The sequence below is a fragment of the Apis laboriosa genome, unplaced genomic scaffold, assembly GCF_014066325.1.
Source record: "Apis laboriosa isolate Shangri-la unplaced genomic scaffold, ASM1406632v1 scaffold34_cov151, whole genome shotgun sequence".
Lineage (NCBI taxonomy): Eukaryota > Metazoa > Arthropoda > Insecta > Hymenoptera > Apidae > Apis > Apis laboriosa.
In genome coordinates, this window is record NW_025222928.1 from 9,708,564 (window position 1) to 9,729,766 (window position 21,203).

General features: G+C 24.0%; 6 protein-coding genes across 9 annotated transcripts; 2 read left to right on the forward strand and 4 right to left on the reverse strand.

Moving 5' to 3' along the window:
• The first annotated feature begins 199 nt into the window (after positions 1-199).
• LOC122715295 (serine--tRNA ligase, cytoplasmic) lies at positions 200-2,411 on the forward strand. The gene is made up of 5 exons (XM_043937379.1): positions 200-784; positions 948-1,232; positions 1,313-1,534; positions 1,609-1,865; positions 2,048-2,411. The coding sequence occupies exons 1-5, from the start codon at positions 323-325 to the stop codon at positions 2,307-2,309; spliced, it is 1,488 nt and encodes a 495-aa protein (XP_043793314.1). The 5' UTR covers positions 200-322; the 3' UTR covers positions 2,310-2,411.
• Positions 2,412-2,441: 30 nt separating this feature from the next.
• Positions 2,442-4,155, reverse strand: LOC122715297 (dnaJ homolog subfamily C member 17). The gene is made up of 7 exons (XM_043937381.1): positions 4,004-4,155; positions 3,808-3,936; positions 3,547-3,702; positions 3,261-3,476; positions 3,081-3,161; positions 2,861-2,986; positions 2,442-2,704 (listed from the first exon to the last, which is right to left on the reverse strand). Exons 1-7 carry the CDS (start codon positions 4,070-4,072, stop codon positions 2,591-2,593), a joined length of 891 nt encoding a protein of 296 aa, XP_043793316.1. The 5' UTR covers positions 4,073-4,155; the 3' UTR covers positions 2,442-2,590.
• A 372-nt stretch (positions 4,156-4,527) lies between these two features.
• LOC122715296 (2-oxoisovalerate dehydrogenase subunit alpha, mitochondrial) lies at positions 4,528-6,647 on the forward strand. Its single transcript, XM_043937380.1, has 8 exons — positions 4,528-4,655; positions 4,728-4,925; positions 5,009-5,204; positions 5,282-5,443; positions 5,579-5,723; positions 5,832-6,035; positions 6,110-6,373; positions 6,449-6,647. The coding sequence occupies exons 1-8, from the start codon at positions 4,590-4,592 to the stop codon at positions 6,543-6,545; spliced, it is 1,332 nt and encodes a 443-aa protein (XP_043793315.1). The 5' UTR covers positions 4,528-4,589; the 3' UTR covers positions 6,546-6,647.
• LOC122715298 (39S ribosomal protein L17, mitochondrial) lies at positions 6,582-7,355 on the reverse strand. Its single transcript, XM_043937382.1, has 3 exons — positions 7,158-7,355; positions 6,877-7,087; positions 6,582-6,794 (listed from the first exon to the last, which is right to left on the reverse strand). The coding sequence occupies exons 1-3, from the start codon at positions 7,353-7,355 to the stop codon at positions 6,661-6,663; spliced, it is 543 nt and encodes a 180-aa protein (XP_043793317.1). The 3' UTR covers positions 6,582-6,660.
• A 1,027-nt stretch (positions 7,356-8,382) lies between these two features.
• Positions 8,383-10,508, reverse strand: LOC122715015 (E3 ubiquitin-protein ligase RNF34). 3 transcript variants are annotated; one of them, XM_043936882.1, is made up of 8 exons: positions 10,400-10,477; positions 10,271-10,282; positions 10,128-10,179; positions 9,850-10,042; positions 9,610-9,706; positions 9,132-9,360; positions 8,856-9,030; positions 8,383-8,775 (listed from the first exon to the last, which is right to left on the reverse strand). In XM_043936882.1, exons 3-8 carry the CDS (start codon positions 10,173-10,175, stop codon positions 8,603-8,605), a joined length of 915 nt encoding a protein of 304 aa, XP_043792817.1. In that variant the 5' UTR covers positions 10,176-10,179; positions 10,271-10,282; positions 10,400-10,477; the 3' UTR covers positions 8,383-8,602. The 3 variants fall into 3 exon arrangements, with proteins under 3 accessions (XP_043792817.1, XP_043792816.1, XP_043792815.1); XM_043936881.1 differs by lacking the exon at positions 10,271-10,282 and having other exon boundaries at positions 10,400-10,508; XM_043936880.1 differs by having other exon boundaries at positions 10,271-10,442.
• A 1,194-nt stretch (positions 10,509-11,702) lies between these two features.
• Positions 11,703-20,822, reverse strand: LOC122714755. Of its 2 annotated transcripts, XM_043936400.1 has the most exons (6): positions 17,711-20,822; positions 17,279-17,564; positions 14,927-15,262; positions 14,504-14,840; positions 12,166-12,303; positions 11,703-12,005 (listed from the first exon to the last, which is right to left on the reverse strand). In XM_043936400.1, exons 3-6 carry the CDS (start codon positions 15,186-15,188, stop codon positions 11,855-11,857), a joined length of 888 nt encoding a protein of 295 aa, XP_043792335.1. In that variant the 5' UTR covers positions 15,189-15,262; positions 17,279-17,564; positions 17,711-20,822; the 3' UTR covers positions 11,703-11,854. The 2 variants fall into 2 exon arrangements, with proteins under 2 accessions (XP_043792335.1, XP_043792334.1); XM_043936399.1 differs by lacking the exons at positions 17,279-17,564; positions 17,711-20,822 and adding an exon at positions 16,747-17,227.
• Between the last annotated feature and the right edge of the window lie 381 nt (positions 20,823-21,203).

The window sequence follows — 21,203 nt, forward strand, 5'->3', positions numbered from 1 at the left end:
TAATAAATTAAACGAAAGCTTTTTAGAAAAAAGAAGGAAAGATAAATGCAAAGAGTATTGTATTAAGTTAAGTATTATTTTTACATATAATATAACATACTCTAAAATATTTACTTAAGATTAGCACTCATATTTACTTTGAATGCTTTAAATATTAAATACGCGTGCGTATGTACGTCACCAATGCACCAGTTACCAGTGTCAGAACACGAAATACGAGTAGTGAGCGACGTTGAGTTAGAGCATGTGTGTCTTTATTGACGTATCTGATTGAATCCACGTGTAATTTAATAGGAATTGGATTTTGACATTATTAATTATCATGGTGTTAGATTTAGATTTATTTCGAAAAGATAAAGGTTTCGATCCTGATAAAATAAGAGAAAACCAAAAAAATCGTTTTAAAGATGTAAATTTAGTCGACACAGTGATTGAGAAAGATAAAATTTGGCGTCAGCTGCGACATAAAGCTGATAATTTAAATAAATTAAAAAATGTATGTAGTAAAGAAATTGGAGAGAAAATGAAAAAAAAAGAAGCAGTAGACGGTGACGATACTGTCTCAAAAGATATTCTTGAAAATCTGGAAAATTTGATCCCTAATAACCTGAAATCGCTAACAGTTGCACAAATTAAGACTGTTCGTAGTTTTATCGATGATGCTATTCGAACTAATGATAAAAACTTAATTTTAATTGAGTTTGAAAGAAATCACGCACTTAAGGAAATAGGAAATATTTTACATGAATCTGTACCAATTAGTAATGATGAAGAAGAAAATAAAGTATATTAAATTATTATATATATAAATATATAATATATATATATATAATAAATTATATATATAAATATATATAAATTATTATATAATTTAATATAATGGATTTTTATATATTAATAATGAATAAATAATAAATAATGAATAAAAATATCTTTTTTATTTTTAGGTCGAGAGAACATATGGAGATTGTATGCAAAAAAAAAAATACTCTCATGTTGATTTAATACATATGATTGATGGTATAGATGGAGAACGCGGTACTACTGTTTCAGGGGGGCGTGGTTATTTTTTAATAGGACCAGCAGTTTTTTTGCAACATGCATTAATTCAATTAGCTCTTAGGAAATTATATATAAATGGTTACAAACCACTTTATACGCCATTCTTTATGCGTAAGGATGTTATGCAAGAAGTAGCACAATTATCTCAATTTGACGAAGAATTATATAAAGTATAGGATTGATAATTATATGTATAAATATAAATATATAAATATTAATAATTTTGCTTAAAGTTTTACCTTATTTTTAGGTAATTGGTAAAGGTAGTGAACGCAATGAAGATAAAGAAATTGAAGAAAAATATCTGATTGCTACTTCTGAACAACCAATAGCTGCATTTCATAGAAATGAATGGATTCCTGAAAATATTTTACCAATTAAATATGCAGGATTATCCACATGTTTTAGACAAGAAGTTGGATCTCATGGACGTGATACGAGAGGCATTTTTAGAGTTCATCAATTCGAAAAAGCAAGTACAACTTTAATTTTACTTATATAAAAAGTATAACAAATTTACATATTATAAATATAAATGGATAATAGGTGGAGCAATTCTGTTTAACATCACCATATGATAATAAATCTTGGCAAATGATGGAAGAAATGATTTCAAATGCAGAAGAATTTTATAAATCATTGGAAATTCCTTATCGTATAGTAAACATAGTATCAGGTGCATTAAACAATGCTGCTTCAAAGAAATTAGATTTAGAAGCATGGTTTCCAGGATCAAATGCTTTTCGCGAACTCGTCTCATGCAGTAATTGTTTAGATTATCAAGCAAGACGTTTATTAGTCAGGTGATAAATGATAAACTTTTATATTAATTTATTTTATTATATATTATATATTTATCTGTATATTATTTTTTTATTTTGCGTTATTATTATTATGTTACTAATATTATTAATGTTAACCTCATCCTTATAAATATTATATTGATATAATTGTAATTTTATATATATCAATGTATGTATTCTAGATATGGCCAAACTAAAAAAATGAATGCTAATACAGATTATGTTCATATGTTAAATGCAACAATGTGTGCGGTTACTCGTGTTATATGTGCGATTTTGGAAGTACATCAAACTGATACTGGTATCAAAGTTCCAAAGGTTCTTGCACAGTTTATGCCAATGGAATATGAAAATGAAATTCCATTTGTTAAATCAGCTCCTATTGATGAAACAGAATTAAAAAAACAAAAAAGGCAAAAAGAACGGAAAGATATCGCCTTTTAATTTCTTTAAACAAAAATGATGAACTATTATCTAAGTATTATAGATAATAAATTCAATATGTTGATGGAACAAATCTCTCATAAATATATTAGAGAAGATTAACATTTTTTTTATTAATTATACGACGATACATATTTACAAATTAATATAATATAATAATGAATAAACTACAATATCTTTTAATTTGTATATACCAATACACTTTCGATATTTATAGAAAAATGCAGCTTAATAATTTAAAATAATTAATATATTGGATTAAATGCTTACAAAAGCTTTAATCAAATGCTTTCTGTTACATTCAATTTTTTCAGAGATCTTTTCCTTTCTTCAGCTTTTTTTAAATTATTCAATACAGAATGTTCAAATTCAATATCTGACATGTTTTGATTTACCTGTCATATAAGATTTGATATGAAATGAAATATAAAAAAATTATAAAATAAATAAATATAAAAAATTAAAAAGTATTGTTATTATTTATTAAAAAAAATATTATCTATTATTACTATTAATTATTATCAATTGCTATGCTTATTTGCTATATTTACCGTATGTTGTGTAATATCATTGTAAACAGTGCTTGTATTAAAAATATTTGATTTTTTTTGTTCATCCCATAATTTTTGAAGTTTCAATGGATTTTGTGCTAAACCAAGTTCATTTAAAGCCATTTCCTAATAAAAAATATAATTTTATTCTCAAATTAAACAATTAAATAAAATGAACAGATATATATAATAATAAATAATTAAATAAATAATAACTTACTGCTTCATTTTTTTCTCTATATTCTATTAATGCTCTGCCTTCTTTAGTGGAAGAGATAATAAGAGCAGTTATGTTTCCATACTAAAAAATAAAATAAATATATATTATAATTATGTTATTTGTTGACAAAAAAAATAATTATAAAATACTATAATAAAATACTATAATAATGATATAAACCTTCGAAAATATTTGATACAATGTATCATAATCATATTCATTATTATTAGATTGACTTTTACGAGATTTCCATTTCACTTTTAATTTATAAGAACTAGTATCAATTTCTGATTCCTTATGAAATGTCTTTGATCGTTCTTCAAAATATTTTTTCATAAATGCTATTTCTTCCTCTACTTGTTTCGATCCTTCCTTTTGTAATCTTTCTATTTCAATCTGCAATAATGAGATTGTAATAATATTATACAGAAAAAGCAAATTATAATACATATAAACTTAAGAATACCTGTAATTTATTTTTATCTCTTCTAATATCAGAATCTATTTTATAAGCATTTTCTCGTGTTTCTAAATCTTCTTTCAATTTCTTACGTTTTGAATCAAATTCTTTAGCACGTAATTTTGCTTGATGCTTTGCATTAATAACTTTATCGTAAGCTGCCTTATTTTGTAGATGAGATATCATCAATAAGAAAGACAAGAAACATATTAATGAAATATAAAAACAGTATACTTATTATTATTATTATATTATTATTATACTTACCCGAGCAGATACATCACTAAGAATTTCTAATGCTTGTGACAATTTATGAAATAATTCATTTGCTTTTGGATTATTTGGATTTTTGTCAGGATGACAATACAGAGCTTTTTTACGATATGCTTTCTTGATCTGAAATAATATGCACTTAATATAATATATACTTTCAATTTCAACAAATTTTATAAAATATTTATACCTCTTGAATAGAAGCTGTTTTCTCTATACCTAATAATTCATATAGATCTGAATTTTCCCAAGAATCCATATTTTTTTTCTATTTACAATAAAATATTTTATTTTTTCTAAAAAAAGTATCTTCAAGACCGATATTTAATATATAGAAAAAGATTAATATAAGATTTATATTTAGAAGAAAAAGGTTATGTTTATACTAAATATTGAATTGTTTTTCATCGAATAAAATATTTAATTATTTTTCTTTCAATTATTTACGAAAATTTAACACTTTTATTAATATATATGTAATACATATGTAAAAAAAAATATAACATTCCTCAATACATCTTATCATTAAATATATGCACTTTTACGACGGACACAAATTTTATATTATTTTTTCTCCTTTTCTTTTTCTCGTTTTTTCTTACTCTTATGACCTTTCTTCCTTCTTCAATTATAATGCGTATTTGTAAATAAGTATTTAAACAACTTGTATAGTGACTATTTATTTGAATATATGTTACGCGAAATGATATATAAATTTTAAAATAATTATTGTAATAAAGATTTGAATATTATTGATTAAAATTATTTTTAAAACAATGATTGAAAAAATTTTTTTTAAACGTATATATTTAAAAAATGGTAACAGATATTTATTGCATCAGGTAGGTATTTATAAAAGACAAAAAAGTAATAAATAATGCAAAAATATTTTTTTTTTTATATCACGTATTTAGGTGCAAAAATTTTATAGTAATAAAACTACAAATATTAAAATTAATACAATGAATGAAAAAGATCCTTCTTTTTTGGGAATTCAAACTATATTTACTAATGAATTAAAATTTGTCAACAAAGAATGCTATGATTCTTTACCAACATTTAGAATTTTAAACTCATTACATAAACATTTTCAATTACCAAAGGATCTTAAGGTTTGAATAATTAATATTTATTAAGATTTTATATAAATAAATTTTATATAATATCTCATTTTCTTTCTCTATTTCTTCTTAAGCTAGATGAACAAATTTTGATTAAAATGTATCATAAAATGATTACTCTGAATATAATGGATAAAATACTTTATGAATCTCAACGACAAGGACGTATATCATTTTATATGACTAATACAGGAGAAGAAGGAATTCAAATTGGTTCTGCAGCTGCTCTTACATTAGAAGATATTATATATGCGCAATATCGAGAAGCTGGTATAAAATATTAATTTTTGATCAATTAATAATATATATTTAAAATAAATATAATTTAATGTAAAAAAATTTCATAGGTGTTTTGTTATGGCGAGGATATTCTATTATAGATTTTATGAATCAATGTTATGGTAATCATAAAGATGCCTCAAAGGGAAAACAAATGCCTGTTCATTATGGATCAAAAAAATTAAACTTTGTTACTATTTCATCTCCTTTAACAACACAATTACCTCAAGGTAATATAGATTATAGATATTATTATCAAATTATATAATTTCTAAAAACATAAAAACAAAAATATCTGATTGAAATTATTATATTATCAACATATAATTCTGATAATTTTAATATCCGAGTCTGTTCACTCTTAGCTGTAGGTACAGCATATGCATTCAAACGATCTCAAAAAAATGCTTGTACAATATGTTACTTTGGTGAAGGAGCTGCTAGTGAAGGAGATGCTCATGCAGCTTTTAATTTTGCTGCAATTTTAGAGTGTCCAATAATTTTTATATGGTAATGTTAATAATATATTGCTTGAGAAATGTGAAAATATGTAAAATTTATTTTTAAAAAAATAATATTTTTTAATAATTTTAATAATTTAAAATAATCTATTTTTAGTCGCAATAATGGTTATGCAATCTCAACTCCTACTCAAGAACAATTTAAAGGAGATGGAATTGCAGCAAGAGGACCAGCATATGGAATATCAACGATTCGTGTGGATGGTAATGATGTTCTTGCTATGTATTATGCAACAAAAACTGCTCGTGAACTCTGCATTAAAAATGGAAAACCTTACTTGATCGAAGCTATGACTTATCGGTATGAAAAAGTTTTTTTGTACACATTAATTTTTTAAAATATTTTTTATCATACATTTTTTTTTTGTCTTTTAGAATTGGTCATCACAGTACTTCTGATGATAGTACTGTATATCGATCTACTGACGAAATAGATCATTGGAATTATTATACACCAATACTACGATATCGTAATTATTTGGAATCAATTGGTTTGTGGAATAAAGAGCGAGATAGAGAATTAAACAAGTGTATAAAAAATTCCATTTTACTTGCTTTTGCTGAAGCAGAAAAAGAACTTAAACCATGTTGGAAAGAATTATTTACAGATGTATATCATACAATGCCAAATCATATATGGTACATTTTTTATATTTTATGAGTGAATGCTCAAGATAAATTTTTTTCATTATAAATATATTCTTTTAATTTCAGGAAACAAGTGCATTCTATGGAAAAGCATGTTAATGAATTTCACAAATATTATCCATTGCATCTTTTCAAACAATCAAATAATCATAATAATGAATAGTTTAATAAACATAAATTTAAGAAAATAATAATAACAAATCAAATTAATTATATTTAATAATCTATATTAATATTATATATTTTTTATGTTATTTGATAATAAAAAATACATACATTTATAAATTCATATTAGTACTTATTTCTTTATATTTTTCTAATCTATGTTCTTTTCTAGCTGCATCAAGTAATATATTGTGAAGTAAATTATGCTGATTTGGATTAGATTGTTCTATAGCGGGATATATATTTCCTTAAAAAAATTATATTAATAAATTAAAATAAATTAAAATTTTTCATAAGTATAAACAAATAAAAATTTATACAAAATATACCTTTTAATTCTAAAATAGCTCTCTTAAATGCATATCCAGGATATATACATGGTGCATTATGAAGTTTTGTAAATGAAGTTGTATAATTTTCGTATCTTGGTACAAGTACTTTAAAAAGTTTATGAATAAGTTGTTTTTCAATTATCCAAAAATTTGCAAGTTCCATAGTTTCTTTGTGATGAGGGCCATGACGTAATGCTTCTGATATTAACTGCAATAAAGAAGAATTATAAAATATGATTAATTAGAAGAATTTTAAAAAGTTTATTATATTTATTTACCTGTTCGACATAACCTCTTGTTTCATCTGCTCTCGCATAATTCAACTCAATCCTCTCATATTTAATTACAGCGGTTAATGTTTTTTTAATTTTTCGTAATCTTCCCTCTGGACCATCTATATTTTTTAATTTACGTGGATCTGATCTAATATTATATCTTATTTTAGAAACTAGTTTTTCAATTTTTGCCTGATTCATTGTTTATTATATTATTAAAAGATTAAATAATGACTTTTATTAATAATTATATTAAATCAATTGTTCATTATAGGAAAAGTATTATATAATTTTTATATAATTTTATGAAACTTTTTAATATTAAAAAATATTTGTATCACTTATATCAAGCATTCCTTTTCTCTCTATGTATTACTTCGACTATATTGAAATATCTATATACAGTATATTCAATGTAATTAGTAATTAAATATAAATAAGGCATAATCAAAATAAAGCTAAACTTATAATTTGTGATATATTATAGATAAAGATAAAAGAAAAAGAAATTATAATGATTTATAAAAAAAAATTTTATTTTTAAAATTTTTTTACGATCTAATTATTTCCGTTATTATACTTATTTTTTTTTTCCGTTGTTTTCCGTCTTTATATTAAAAAAAAAAAAATACTTATATAAATTTCATTAGAATTTGAAATGAATATTTTCTTTATATTGATTAATTATATAAGATAAAAATAAAATAAAATCAATTTATCATAAGTTCATAGTTTCGTTGACTTAAATTTTTTCTAATAAAATATATACTATTAATGAATATTAATAAATAATATAAAATTGTAATACATATCAATAAAAAATTTTTATTGTATTATTATTATACATAATTAATAAATTTTTGCTCATACATATTGAATAAATTTTTTTACAAAGTGATAAAGAATATTTTGATAAAATAAAATAGTATATAATTTTAAATAATTAAAAGTTTTTAATTTTATATGATTTTAAATGTTTTACTTATATACATATTGTTACATTATGTATAATGGATAATGCGCTTAATTCAACTTAGTGACTCAGTAAATTTGAATTTACAAAAAGAGGTCACAACGTTAAGGTCAGTGATTTCAATCAACTTATTTTCAATCAATTTAAAATGAGAATAAAAGGACACATATTTTAATATTTAATATTTAATATTATCTCAAATAAAGAGATTACAATAGAAATATCTAAAAAAATAAATATTCAAATAATTAGCATCCTCTTATTTTCATTTATATTCTTAAATAAAATTATTCTTACATTAATATAAAAGATTGTATCTCATTTTAATTATTATAATCTATGATATCGATAAAATACGCCAAAAAATTATTACTTTGCTAAATCTGAAATATCAGAACAATATGATATTCGTCCTTTTTCTTATTTTCTGTATTGAACATATAATTCCATAATATCATATATTGTTGTGTTTTTCTTAAGCTTTAAAAAATCGCACTACACGCACTACATATTGTTTACATATCGGACATTCTGACATTTGTTTACCACAATTTAGACAACAAGCCATATGACCACATTCTAAAATTACACATTCAAGTGGTTCATTCCAACAAATTTTGCAAAGATTTTCATCCAAAATTTCCATTTCTATTGATAATAAAATACACAAGTTAAAATTTTTTATACTTAAAAAGTTAAATATTTAATAAAAAGAAATTATAACTTACTCGTTCTCGATTGTTTGTATTCTTCCCATAATCTGGAAGCTTTATTCAATAATTCATATCTTTCTACGCAACCTTTATAATCAACTCGATTTATACTTAACAAGTTCTTTAATTGCTTCACACTTAAACATTCCAATTCAGATAATGTATTTATATCGGATAATTTAATAGGATTCTTTATAATACAAAAAAGAAAAATAAAAAGAAAAAAATATTATTATATACAAATATCATAGAAAATTAATATTATAAAATAATGTAACTATAATTACATACCATGGAACTTTCTACAATTATATCAGAATGTTGAATATTAGAAATTTTTGAAATCTTCTCTTCTGTACTTATAGATTCTGTTCTTCTATCCAAATAAGAATTAATAGGAGAAATTCCCTCTGATATTTCATTATCATCAATTCTTGCAGCGTTGATTTCATCATTATTAAAAAGTTGTGTATTATGTTCATAGCTTCTAGTTGTTGATTGATTAGAAGGAGAATTACCACTGAAATTAAAATTAAATAAATATCAATATTTTTTAAATTTTTAATCACGATAAAAATACCTATAATTTTAAATAATTTTTTTGTAAAAAAATATAACACAGCAGAGAAACATATGGTTTCTTAGAACAGAAATCTAAGATATTAATGTTTATAATTAATTTTTATAATTAGTTACAGAATAATATAATTTTGATAATCAATACAAAATTTTTTGAATCTTTATTATATGCAACAAAATAAAAACTTACATGTTTCTACTTCTAATGTTTTCTGCATCTTCCATATTCCAATAATCACTAGAATTATTAGCAAATGCCATTAACAATTTTATTAAGTCTTCTTTTTCTGTAATTAAAATCAATAGAAAAACAGAAAATGTTAATTAAAATTTATCATGAAAAATTATAAATATTAAATATTTTTATATAAGAAAAATATTGACCAATAATATTGAAATTTAAAATTATTTCTTGTTTCAATATACATACCAATGCATCCTTTGATGGGTATTTTTTTTGCCAATAGATATCGTTGTATATCTTTAGAACGCATTTGTATGATTAGACTTCGTATTAAAGGCCTTCTCGACAACATATTGCAACTCTCACAACTTAATATCTTGTCTAATCTTTTGATCACACATCCAGAACAAAAATATCTCAAACAATCCATACATTGTTTCTGAAAATATTTCATGAAATATACAAAATATTCATTTTTAACCCATATTTGTAAATTGAAAAGCAAAATAACAGAATGATCTTACCTTCCGTGTAAAGAAGTTGAATTTTACGTTACAAGCTTCACAAGCCATGTCGCTTTAAGAAAATAACACAATAACAAAAATATCAAAATGAAAAAAATTTTAAATTTAAAGGTTAAGTTACAAGGACAAACAAAAATACTTACATATTTTAAATGCTATAAATATAAATAGAAGTATGTTAAAGAAGAATAATATGGAAAGACATTATCATTCTATGACACTTTTGGCAAGTTTTAAAACTCTTGACAATTGATAATTAACTATGTACATACCAAATTGATTTGAGGTAATAAAACACGGTGAAATTCCACAGTAAGAATTTATTAAAGATGGCGATAAAAGGACACGAAATCAATAATATTATTAAAATTTACATTTTACTATGTATGAAATGTATTAAGTTACCAAGCTTTCGGTATTGGAAATACAATTTATCTGTAATATACATCTTATCAATATTAAAATTTAATTAGAGAAATAGGATAATTTCAATTCAATTTTTATTTTTTAATTTTTATCTATTCTATTTATTTCCAATTTTTTATTTCTCTTATTTGATTTATTATTTGATTTCTTTCTTGATTTTAATTCATTTCTATTTAATGCAAAAATATTCATACTATTCAAACTTTTATTATATTATAGTTTTTTTTTAATCTTGTATGCTTATTAAAATCTTTAGTACTTTTAAAAAGTATAAACGATTGTAATCAGAAATAATAAAAAATTCTCCTTTTATTATATATATTGATATATATATATATACATAATTGATATATATATATATATATATATATATATATATATATATGTATATGATATAATATGAATATATCACATGAATATATCATGAGGTTGATTTAATCACGTTTTAGATATAAATTTCTAAAAAATACAATCGATTACATATTTAATATGTATATTCTTTAAATTAAAAATAATATTGAAAATCAAATCTATTACGATAAATTATAAGAAATAAATTATAAATAAATAAACATTCATTTCAACATATATTACTAGAATAAAAAAAGATTGGAATATAAATTCCATGGATTTATATAATTTTTAATAGTTGACAATTATATTTTTATTTTTATTATAATATAAAACGACATAAATACATAAATTACTAGATATAATATGGCATAAAAAAATAGTGCACGTGTATACACATGATGTTGGCCACATGATTAGAAACATTCAATGGAGGCCAATAAAGCGTAAAATGTAATTATTTGATTTTTTATCAAGTCGAGAAAACCTATTTTCTTTCTAATTTTCAGATTTTCATAATTACAAGCGGTAATGATGGTCAATTGATTTTAAAAGATCTTTTTTTATCAAGGAAAAATGTATACATATAAAATGTATATATTATTTATGTATTTGACGAAAAATAGAATATGCGCATAACATTATTATAAAAATTTTTCTTCGATTTGAATCGAAGAAATACAGGATCTTAAAAATAATAGTATAATATAGAAGTAATTCCATATATTTGTATATATAGAAAAAAACTTTTTTATTTTAGAGTATGTAAATCAAGTTTAAAAACTTTTGATTCTTAACTTATCTTTATATATAATTTTTTTATGATTCTTAATGATTTTAATTGCCCTTTGTTTGTTTGTATCATTTTAAGATAATTTGTATTCATTCTAAGATATATATACACATAGTAAGTAGTAGTATGGTATATTGTCTGGCTTCAAACGATTTATTTACATTAATCGTATCGTGTGTTTAATATTTTCAGAAAATTGATTTTCTTTCCGTATTCGGTCCATTGACAAAGTGGAAGGAAAATATCGATTTTTTTGCTCTATCTCATCTGTTTCGGTAGTTACAATATCTTCGTGAAAGGCATCTTTTCTGGAAAACAATATATAATATCTAATAATTTCTAAAATAAATTTGTTATTATATTGAAGTATAATATGAAATAATTCGTTGCATTTATATATTATATAAATATATTATTTATATTTTATAAGTATAAAATATTTATATATATATATATGTTTTTACATACATATATTTATTCTCTGACGAACGAAATAATGATTTTGGACAATCTTTAAAATAAGGCCAACACTCTCCATGAAACTTGCCTCTATTTTCAGCCTCAACATATTCTTTCAAAAGATTTGAAAATGGTGATTTACTAGCACTGTAATAAAAATTTACGTATTTTAAAAATTACGAAAGAACTTGGAATAATTTTGTTTTTAAAAATAATAAAATGATAAATATAAAAAGAAAACTAAATAAAAAGAATAAATACTTATGCATAGATATTCCTATTTCATACATATTTAAATACAGATGTACACATATAATAAATGAAACCGAACTTGAATCCATTTTTAATTCATGAATACATATGCTTTTTATTATGTACATATTTCATTATTATTATGATATATCGTAATATATTTTACATATATTTTATATATATATATCTTATTAAAAAAGAAGAAATATTCTCTTTTCATGACTTTTATAAATTTAATAACTTTTTAAAATATTTTTGCAAATTTTTCATTTTTGAACATTTACATAATATACAATTTTATTTAAAATATTTATTTGTTAGATATTTTTAAATATATTTTATATTATAGAATTTCAATCGCGTTAATCTTATAAATTATCGATAAAATTTATTTTTAAATTAGACAGGCAAATATTAATAAATTTTTTCGATCGATCTCAGAATATGTTATATATATATCGATCTATCATTATTTCTCGCATTTCGATATCCGAAGATTTGTTATTAATATAGTAGGATGCATTAGTAAGTACATGATGTCACAAATAAGAAACGTAAGAAAAACAAAAAAATATACCATTATATTCGATTATATATCTGATAGATATCTTGTTAAAAATACAATATTGAAAATTAATCAATAATTAATTTTTTACATTTTCAAACTAATTTTCAAGCATTTTTACATTTTTAAATTCGCATTTGAATCTGACAATTCTTTAAAGAAATTTCTCCTATAAAATTCTCCTATAAAATCTTTAATCAATTATTTATCAATGATTAATTCATCGCGCAAGAATCGATACGACTAATATACACACATACACATTTTTCATTAATTTCACATTATCGCAAGATCTCAAATGTTATTTGTTTTTCTATATTCTGATATAGAAAATTTTTATTATTAATAATTTATTAATTATATTTATATTTACTAATAATTTATATTATTGCTCGTAAGAATAAATTGATTTTTACTCGATTAAAGATCGAAAATTTACAATTCAATTTACATTAAAATTTAAAATTCGAACACTCTTTATGATAACCATTAATAAATAATTAATCGAAATGAATTTTCCATAAAATTACAAAAATGTACAAAATATACAAGAAAATTGTTGAAAATTTTATCTTTGAAATACGAATATAAATATGCAAAAATTTTTAAAAGAAAATTATTTATCAATTAATTTTCAATGTTACGTTTTTTATCATCTACGGGAAAAAGATATTAAGAAATATATAATTAAAATTAATAACATTCGTTCTATCGTTGTCACATATACTTTCTTTGTCTATGATATTACGATTATCTTTTTGCGCATGCTGTTATACTAACAACAAATTGAAGTTTCGGATATTCAAACGCATGATAGCACTACGGATATTTAAATTTTCGATTTATTTTCTAATTTATAAAATTTATTTTACGTTTATATATATATACATATACATATATATATATATATATATATATATATATATACATATATATTTTGTATATATTTTTATTTTATTTTATATGCATTTTATATTTTAAATTTTTAAATTTTTATGCGTCGAATATATACATTTATATTCTTTATGTACATTTTTTATATTCTTAAATAATTTCGAATGCGTATAAATAAATAAATATAAAACAATGATAAGTACATAAAAAAAAAATATATGAAATTTTGCAATTAAATTTAAGAATACGATCAAATTTAGTTTTTTTAGAACACGGCAAAACAAAACACGAATAAAAAATATAAAAAGTACAAAACATATAAAAATATATCGAATTCTAAAAAATTTCTTTTGTTTATGCTATCTTCTCTTAAATTGTATTTTTTTAATCATAAAATCTTAAAATTTTTGCCAATGTTACGATATCTCGAGAAATGGAGAAAAATGTCGCGTATCAATTTCTTTTTCAATTATATTCTATCGATATCGATATAAAATTAATAAACACGTTTTTAACTCTATTATTTATAGTGTATTACACGTATTAAAAAAACAAATTATTTTTATCGTTACTTACTTAGGTATTTATAACATGCGTTTATATCTTGTATTATTTATATATATGAAAAGTACTTACGTGAAAAATAGTTTGAGCATTTCTCCGATCAAACCGAAATTATTCAAAGGATGTCCTTGTACTTCGCATATAGCCCTTAATAAACAAGCTTTTCCATTTAAACCAAAATTTCCGAGCATATCCTCGGCGGTACCATACAAAAGAGCTCTTTCACCTCCATAAAGTATATTTTCTGGTAGATCTCGAATCGCCTCTCTTTTACCGATTCCACGTTTTACGAACATCGCGATAAATTCCGCGGCATTCGATCCTTGCTCTCTCGCACTAGTATCAAACGCCGATGGTAAAACGCCATAAGGATTTTCATTGTCGGTTAAACCAAGTTTGTCGAAATCGACTGCAATAAAAGAGATAAAGAGATTAATATATCAGACATGAAAGGAAATAAGATCGGTAAAAAGAGATCGAGTGATATTTACTTACTAGTAAAAGGAAGACTGATAGTCATGTTGCTAAGAAAACCATAGGGAGGATATCTGACAAATGGTAATGCCAATGTTGGAGTTATCGTCATTATCGTGCCTGGTGGTAAAGCAATTCGACCATCGTTAGTTATCCAAAGCAATCTTTTCTGTCGATGATGAGAGAACAAATGTTCGTTATTATCCCTGTTGTCACCGTTTTCGCCATCCGTACACTTGAGAAATAATATTAATCCAACCAGTGCCAATATTTTTCGTCCCATCTTTTTTTCCTCTTCTCCTGATACACGGAGAAGTTTTCTCGGATAAATTAATGATCGATCGATTATTCCTGAACCTGTTTAAGGATTAAGATATGTAATACTCGTATATTTTTCTTTTCTTTTTCGATGCAATGCATTGAATAAGTGATAAGGATAGAAGCAGATAGAAACACGTGTATATCGGTATAATAATTATTAGACAAAACGAAAGCAGGTTGTACCATATCAAGGATCCTGAATTAACGAAATTCCCGTTAGCTATGTAACATCGTGTACATGGATGAATAAATGTGCGATATCTTTGTATGCACAGAAAGTGTCGAACAACGATGTAGGGCATCGTTACGAACAATAGTCCCAATCGCGTTGGTTTTACATTACCAAAATTGTAATCGGGCGGAGACATTTATAAATGTATCGCGTAAGTAAACACTTATATATATATATACACGTATATATACAGCATAGTGTGAAAATATCACGAAGCGTTTAATTCTATTATCTTATGCGTGCGCAACGTGAAGTATTTTTCATAATAATAACCAACGAAAAAACTTAAGGAGAACGATAAGATGGATCAACTAACCGATATATAGTACAATGCAAATTCTATACATCGTATCGTATTTTCGTACACATATATACATACGAATATACAGTTCTACTGGTATTCTTCGCGCGATCGACGTCGATACGTGCATCGAAATTAAAATCAAATGAAACTCGTTCATTCGACGAATCGAATCTTGACCATCGCTCGATCAAGTAATCACGTCGCATACGTTTTTGGTACGTACCGTTAACTTTTATCGAAATTTGGGTCGTAGTATATAAGAAAAATACAATTTTTTCTTATTTCTATATTTTTGTTTCTTACTTCTCTTTTTTCTACTTCTTACTCTCATTGTTCCTAAAAATAAACGTGTTTACTTTTCCCGATCTTTCACCTCCGATCGTTCAGTATTATTACAGTATTATTACATCGAAAAAAGAAATGCTTTTTATGCATATTATACTAGTTGCACCCTTTTTATAAGTGTTTTTCTCAAAAATTATATTCGAAAAATAATATATGTAAACAGATAATATTTTTAAATAAAATATTCGAATTAAATAGACGAAAGATTAGATATCAAGAAATTAAATACTAAGTAAATAATATAGATAGATCTGCGTGTTAAATAAGTAACATTTACAATAAGATAAAAACAAATAATAATTTTTAATTAATTAACAAAGAGAGGAGAAAAATTTTAAAAAAATGGAAAAAGATTCTTTCAGAATTGGAAACACAATGCGATCGATACGCGCTTAAGAGAAATAAGACAAACTATAACGATATAATCTTTTATACCTTTTTTTTAAATGATATTATTTCGTTCTTCGAACAGGAAAATAAATGGTTTAAATTAATTGGAAATTTGATGAGAAAGATATTTTTTGAAAGGAAAAAAATCGAAAGGAAATCGTAATTAATTAATTAGAAATTAGAAATTAGAAACAAAGAGTATATGCAAATAAAAATAGAAATATTAAAGATTAGAAAATATGTAAATACCTTCGATTTATGACAGATACGTTGTTTGTTTCATCGAGATGATATAATCATCGGAGAACGGTCGTTGTACTATAACTGGGCTAATTTTGATAGACACTGATCAACAGGGACACTTATAATTACAGTATAATTATACCTATCATCATGATTTTCTCATTGTTTGCTATAAACGAAAATCCATAGGATCGATTCCTTTATCCCTTTATATCGATTTTTTTTCTTCCTTATCTTCCGATTTAATCGATCGATATTACCGTCTCTTACATATCTTAAATATCGTTTATTCCGTATTTACGTAAATATTTAAATCAATAATGCACAACATATATATGTATGTATTTAATTTCTATATCGTATACCATATATATATATTAAGTTTTTAAGCTATATTAAGTTTGTATTTTGATAGATGCATATGTTCAACACTATCGTTATTATTTATCAAAATGATCAAGTTAGATAATTCAATACCGATTATGAGATATCGCACAATAACTCGCGTTTGTATACTGCAGGAGGCACTGATTCTTACCTCGGTTTCGAACTGACCGGTAATCCACTCGATGCCTCTCATTTACGAACCGTCTTATCCTCCGTTACGTTACTTACTTTCCACTTACGTACGTACATATGTACATTCATTGCTTAAACTCGACATTGACTTTCGTTTCCATCGCTTTATTATGCGGTATCGAAATTGAATCCTTTCGAATTTTCTCCAACTATTTTTATCTCTCCAAATAACTATTGATGTCTTATCAATTTCTCTTTCCCTATCTTTTTTCTTCCTTTTCTTATCATGATCGATTTTAAGCAATCTTGAAGAGACATTGAAAATAAAATTATTAATATTAAATATATTATGAATAACAAATAAATGTATAAATATATATATATATATAATAAATAAAATATAGTTTTTGAAAATAACTTAATTTATAGTAATAATAAATTCACAACGTACTTTATTACAAATTTTTGAATCAAACAATACAATATAATCTATGTGAGCGTACGGGCAGGCACGTATATATGTATTTTTCATTCACAACACGTATTCGATTGAGATTACAACAATTGAAAGAATTTTAACTTAAACGATATTATGTGATCAACATTTTTCCACATTTTTCTTTTTTCTTTCTTTCTTTTTTTTTTATTTTTTTTTATTTATTTATTTTTTTTTTTTTATAGGATCAAACTCTTAAAAAATTGTTTACCTTGATACGCGTGCATAATGCGTATTACAGTTTATACGTAATAATATGAAAAGAAAATAATAAAGCAAGAAAAAGAAAAAAACGGAACAGTACGCGCTGTCGCTGTGATTTAGTACTAAAACGATAATATTATTTTGGAATAGAAACGCTTCCTTATAATTAATATCTACTAATCGTGTCTAAAAGACATTGTAAAAGAAGCCTTTTTATGGCACTCGATATATACGTTGTATACAATTCAACTTAAAAGTACTTACTTTCGATACAGCATTGTGTCGCTTAATATTTTGAATCTATAAAAAAAATCGTTATTAATTGATAAGAAAGATTAAATCGATAAAAATTATATTCATATGCACATAAAAGATGAATGTCGTCATAACGGGAGAAGAATTTAATGAAACGCTTTCGTTTTTTTCTGCAATTATTCTGCGTAACGCATCCGAAAAAAAAAAAAATTCGAAAGAATCGATAACATCGTGGGAATCTCCTTTTTCTCTTTTCAATCAATTAATAGATTTTTCCCACAAAGTTGTCAAGAATACTTAGATTTTCTCTTTTTCTTTTTTTCTCTTTAAGGAAATTATGATTATAGAACTTATTAAAATATGACAAAATTTACGATTAAACGTTTTAAACTTATATTTGAAAACGAGGGAGTAATAGGAAGAGAGACAAGGAAAGTATCGCCTATCTGGTAAGAAAAATAGAATGTTATACCGAACCAAGTTATAATTTTAAAAAATTAAGTAAATTAGTGTTTTGGTTTACAAACAATTTTTTTCATAAAATTATAAAGATTTATGTTTCTTTTTTTCTTTTCCAAGAAATAAATTACGTACAAGGAAACATACGTAATATCAGAATTCGAGACTTTTTATTATATTGATTATTCTTTCTAAGATAAAATATTTTTTTCCTGTATATTTTTATACATTACAAAAATAAAAAAAAAAATTTCTTGTTCCATATAAAGATTTACTGTACGTGAATATCCGGGTATAAGTAATCATATTTATACAGAATGTCAAAAATATGTATTTAAGAAGTTAAAAATTATGAAATAATTAAAATCTATATATAAGTAAAAATATATTTTTTTATGTAACCAATATTCTAGATAATATAATATTTCTAAATTTTTTTATTTCTTCTTTTTTTTAACATCCTGTAAATGTTAAATACGCATCATCTGTATTCTTTTTTTTTTTTTTTTCTTCTTCGTAGAATAATCTTGGTTGGTTAATACACAAGAATATATCAAAATATTTCATTCGACCGAATGTTTATTCGGAATTCAATATGTGTGCGTGTATGTTGTGTGTGTCTGTGTGTGTGTGTGTGTGTGTGTACGTGTATGTGTATGTGTATATGCAATAGAACATAAAGTATATAGATAAAACAATTACAAACATTCTCCCTTCCTCTCCTCGTTTTCTTCAATTCTCCTCCCTTTCTTCGCTCACTCATCATCATTTCTCATTTTTTTCTTGCTCACAGAAAATGCTAATTTGAAAGAATTTGTCAATGCTTGCTTGTAGGAACACAAGATACTTAACGAATGATTTTCTTTTCTTTTTTCATTTCTCTTATAACAATTTCTTCTTCGATATTTATGTAAATTGCTAATCTTTAATTATAATTGATATAATTGATAACTTTTGTCTTTTTTTTATTTCTTTTTCTTTCTCCTTTTCTCGACTTTTTCTTTTTTTTTTCTTTTTTTTTCTTTTTTTTTTTCCTTTTTTTTTTTTATTTATTTATTTATTTGTAAGAGAAAAGAATTTACCAAAACAAAAAACGCGAACTCTATGTTTTTATTTCATTTACCTTATCTAAAGTTTTTCAAAATCGTAAATACATTAGAAATAAATTCGACGAATTCGGCGAACATTTCGACACTATTTTTGGTTACATCTCATTATCGATATATATTTAGAACATTCGAACAAGGCACACTTATTGCTTTTATAATTTTATCCGTCTTGATAACGATTCATGCTTTTCATATATATGTATATATTCATATATATATATATATATATATATATATATATACTCGTTATTTCTTTTGTCCCCCTTGCCTTTTCGGTAAGTGTAAACTTTGAGATAATTAGGAACTATAAAGGTACATTTCGTTATTAGAATAATTTTGGTTCGCACGCATTATTTCAACTCCGCCTATTTTTCATCTTTAATTTTTATTAGCAGGCAAAAGAGAGAACGCGAAAGAGCTTAATTGCAATACTATTACACTACTTGCGGAACAAACGATGTTTGAGTATACTAGAACGGATAGAATCGGATAACCGCAACAGTTTGATTGCGACACGCTATGCATTTATCCTTGTCGTTTTCGCCGTTTTCGTCTTCGTCATCATTCTCGTTATTCAATATAATATCGACCAAACTCGTCGATCAAAAATTATCATTTTCGCAAATTTATTTTTTGTCGAAGAGAGATCTATTCTTAAACTAATGTAACATATTTCCTTAACAACTTTTACATGACGGCCTTGCGACAATAGATCATCGCAATTTAAAAATAAACTTCAATCATATTTTGTACATTAAAGAAGTTCGTTTTACTTGAACACGGTTTGGATCTAGCGCGCGTATCGATGCATACATATGTAACGTACAGATTCATTTTATACCGCATACATCGATCCATGTTCGCGTCTACATTCACACTTTCATGATACGCTACAATTAATGCTCGTTTTCTTGTCGCACCATATATTTTATAGGCACGCTTTTCCAATATTTTTCCTTCCTCACTTCCTCTTTTTTCTTTTTTCTTCTTATTCATGTCATATTTTTTTTTTCTTTTATTCTCTTCTTATTCGTCTTCACTTTTATCATTATCATTATCAATTATTATTATCATCATCATCATGATCATCATATCATAATCATCATCACCATCACCATCACCATTACTACTATCATTATCATCATCATCATCATCATAGTTATCATCATCATTATCATCATCTTCATCACCATCATCATCATATTTTTTTTTTTTTTGTTTTCTTCTTCTTCTTCTTTAATGAATTTTACTAAACGCTCGAGCACACAACAAACACATTAACTAGCTACGTATTCGGCAAAAAGGTCTCGTCTATGTGAATTTATTTAAAGAACTTAATTATTCGATATAACTAACGGTTAAGTCTTTGGTGTTTGTACCAATGATTTTTCTATTCTATATTCGATTTATGACGCTAATTT

What these genes read in the sequence shown, in the direction of transcription:
- LOC122715295 (XM_043937379.1), top strand. Translation starts at nt 323, where the DNA reads ATGGTGTTAGATTTAGATTTATTTCGAAAAGATAAAGGTTTCGATCCT. An exon ending in TTGACGAAGAATTATATAAA is followed by an intron (nt 1,233 to 1,312) that starts GTATAGGATTGA and finishes CCTTATTTTTAG; the next exon opens with GTAATTGGTAAAGGTAGTGA. An exon ending in GAGTTCATCAATTCGAAAAA is followed by an intron (nt 1,535 to 1,608) that starts GCAAGTACAACT and finishes AATGGATAATAG; the next exon opens with GTGGAGCAATTCTGTTTAAC.
- LOC122715297 (XM_043937381.1), bottom strand. Translation starts at nt 4,072, where the DNA reads ATGGATTCTTGGGAAAATTCAGATCTATATGAATTATTAGGTATAGAG. An exon ending in TGTATCAAATATTTTCGAAG is followed by an intron (nt 3,162 to 3,260) that starts GTTTATATCATT and finishes TTTATTTTTTAG; the next exon opens with TATGGAAACATAACTGCTCT. An exon ending in ATAGAGAAAAAAATGAAGCA is followed by an intron (nt 2,987 to 3,080) that starts GTAAGTTATTAT and finishes ATTTTTTATTAG; the next exon opens with GAAATGGCTTTAAATGAACT.
- LOC122715296 (XM_043937380.1), top strand. Translation starts at nt 4,590, where the DNA reads ATGATTGAAAAAATTTTTTTTAAACGTATATATTTAAAAAATGGTAAC. An exon ending in TGCGCAATATCGAGAAGCTG is followed by an intron (nt 5,205 to 5,281) that starts GTATAAAATATT and finishes AAAATTTCATAG; the next exon opens with GTGTTTTGTTATGGCGAGGA. An exon ending in AACAACACAATTACCTCAAG is followed by an intron (nt 5,444 to 5,578) that starts GTAATATAGATT and finishes GTTCACTCTTAG; the next exon opens with CTGTAGGTACAGCATATGCA.
- LOC122715298 (XM_043937382.1), bottom strand. Translation starts at nt 7,355, where the DNA reads ATGAATCAGGCAAAAATTGAAAAACTAGTTTCTAAAATAAGATATAAT. An exon ending in CAAGAGGTTATGTCGAACAG is followed by an intron (nt 7,088 to 7,157) that starts GTAAATAAATAT and finishes TCTTTATTGCAG; the next exon opens with TTAATATCAGAAGCATTACG. An exon ending in AGCTATTTTAGAATTAAAAG is followed by an intron (nt 6,795 to 6,876) that starts GTATATTTTGTA and finishes AATTTTTTTAAG; the next exon opens with GAAATATATATCCCGCTATA.
- LOC122715015 (XM_043936881.1), bottom strand. Translation starts at nt 10,175, where the DNA reads ATGGCTTGTGAAGCTTGTAACGTAAAATTCAACTTCTTTACACGGAAG. An exon ending in TCAACTTCTTTACACGGAAG is followed by an intron (nt 10,043 to 10,127) that starts GTAAGATCATTC and finishes AAATATTTTCAG; the next exon opens with AAACAATGTATGGATTGTTT. An exon ending in TAATTGTAGAAAGTTCCATG is followed by an intron (nt 9,031 to 9,131) that starts GTATGTAATTAT and finishes TGTATTATAAAG; the next exon opens with AATCCTATTAAATTATCCGA.
- LOC122714755 (XM_043936400.1), bottom strand. Translation starts at nt 15,188, where the DNA reads ATGGGACGAAAAATATTGGCACTGGTTGGATTAATATTATTTCTCAAG. An exon ending in ATGCTCAAACTATTTTTCAC is followed by an intron (nt 12,304 to 14,503) that starts GTAAGTACTTTT and finishes TTTTTATTACAG; the next exon opens with TGCTAGTAAATCACCATTTT. An exon ending in TCGTCAGAGAATAAATATAT is followed by an intron (nt 12,006 to 12,165) that starts GTATGTAAAAAC and finishes ATTGTTTTCCAG; the next exon opens with AAAAGATGCCTTTCACGAAG.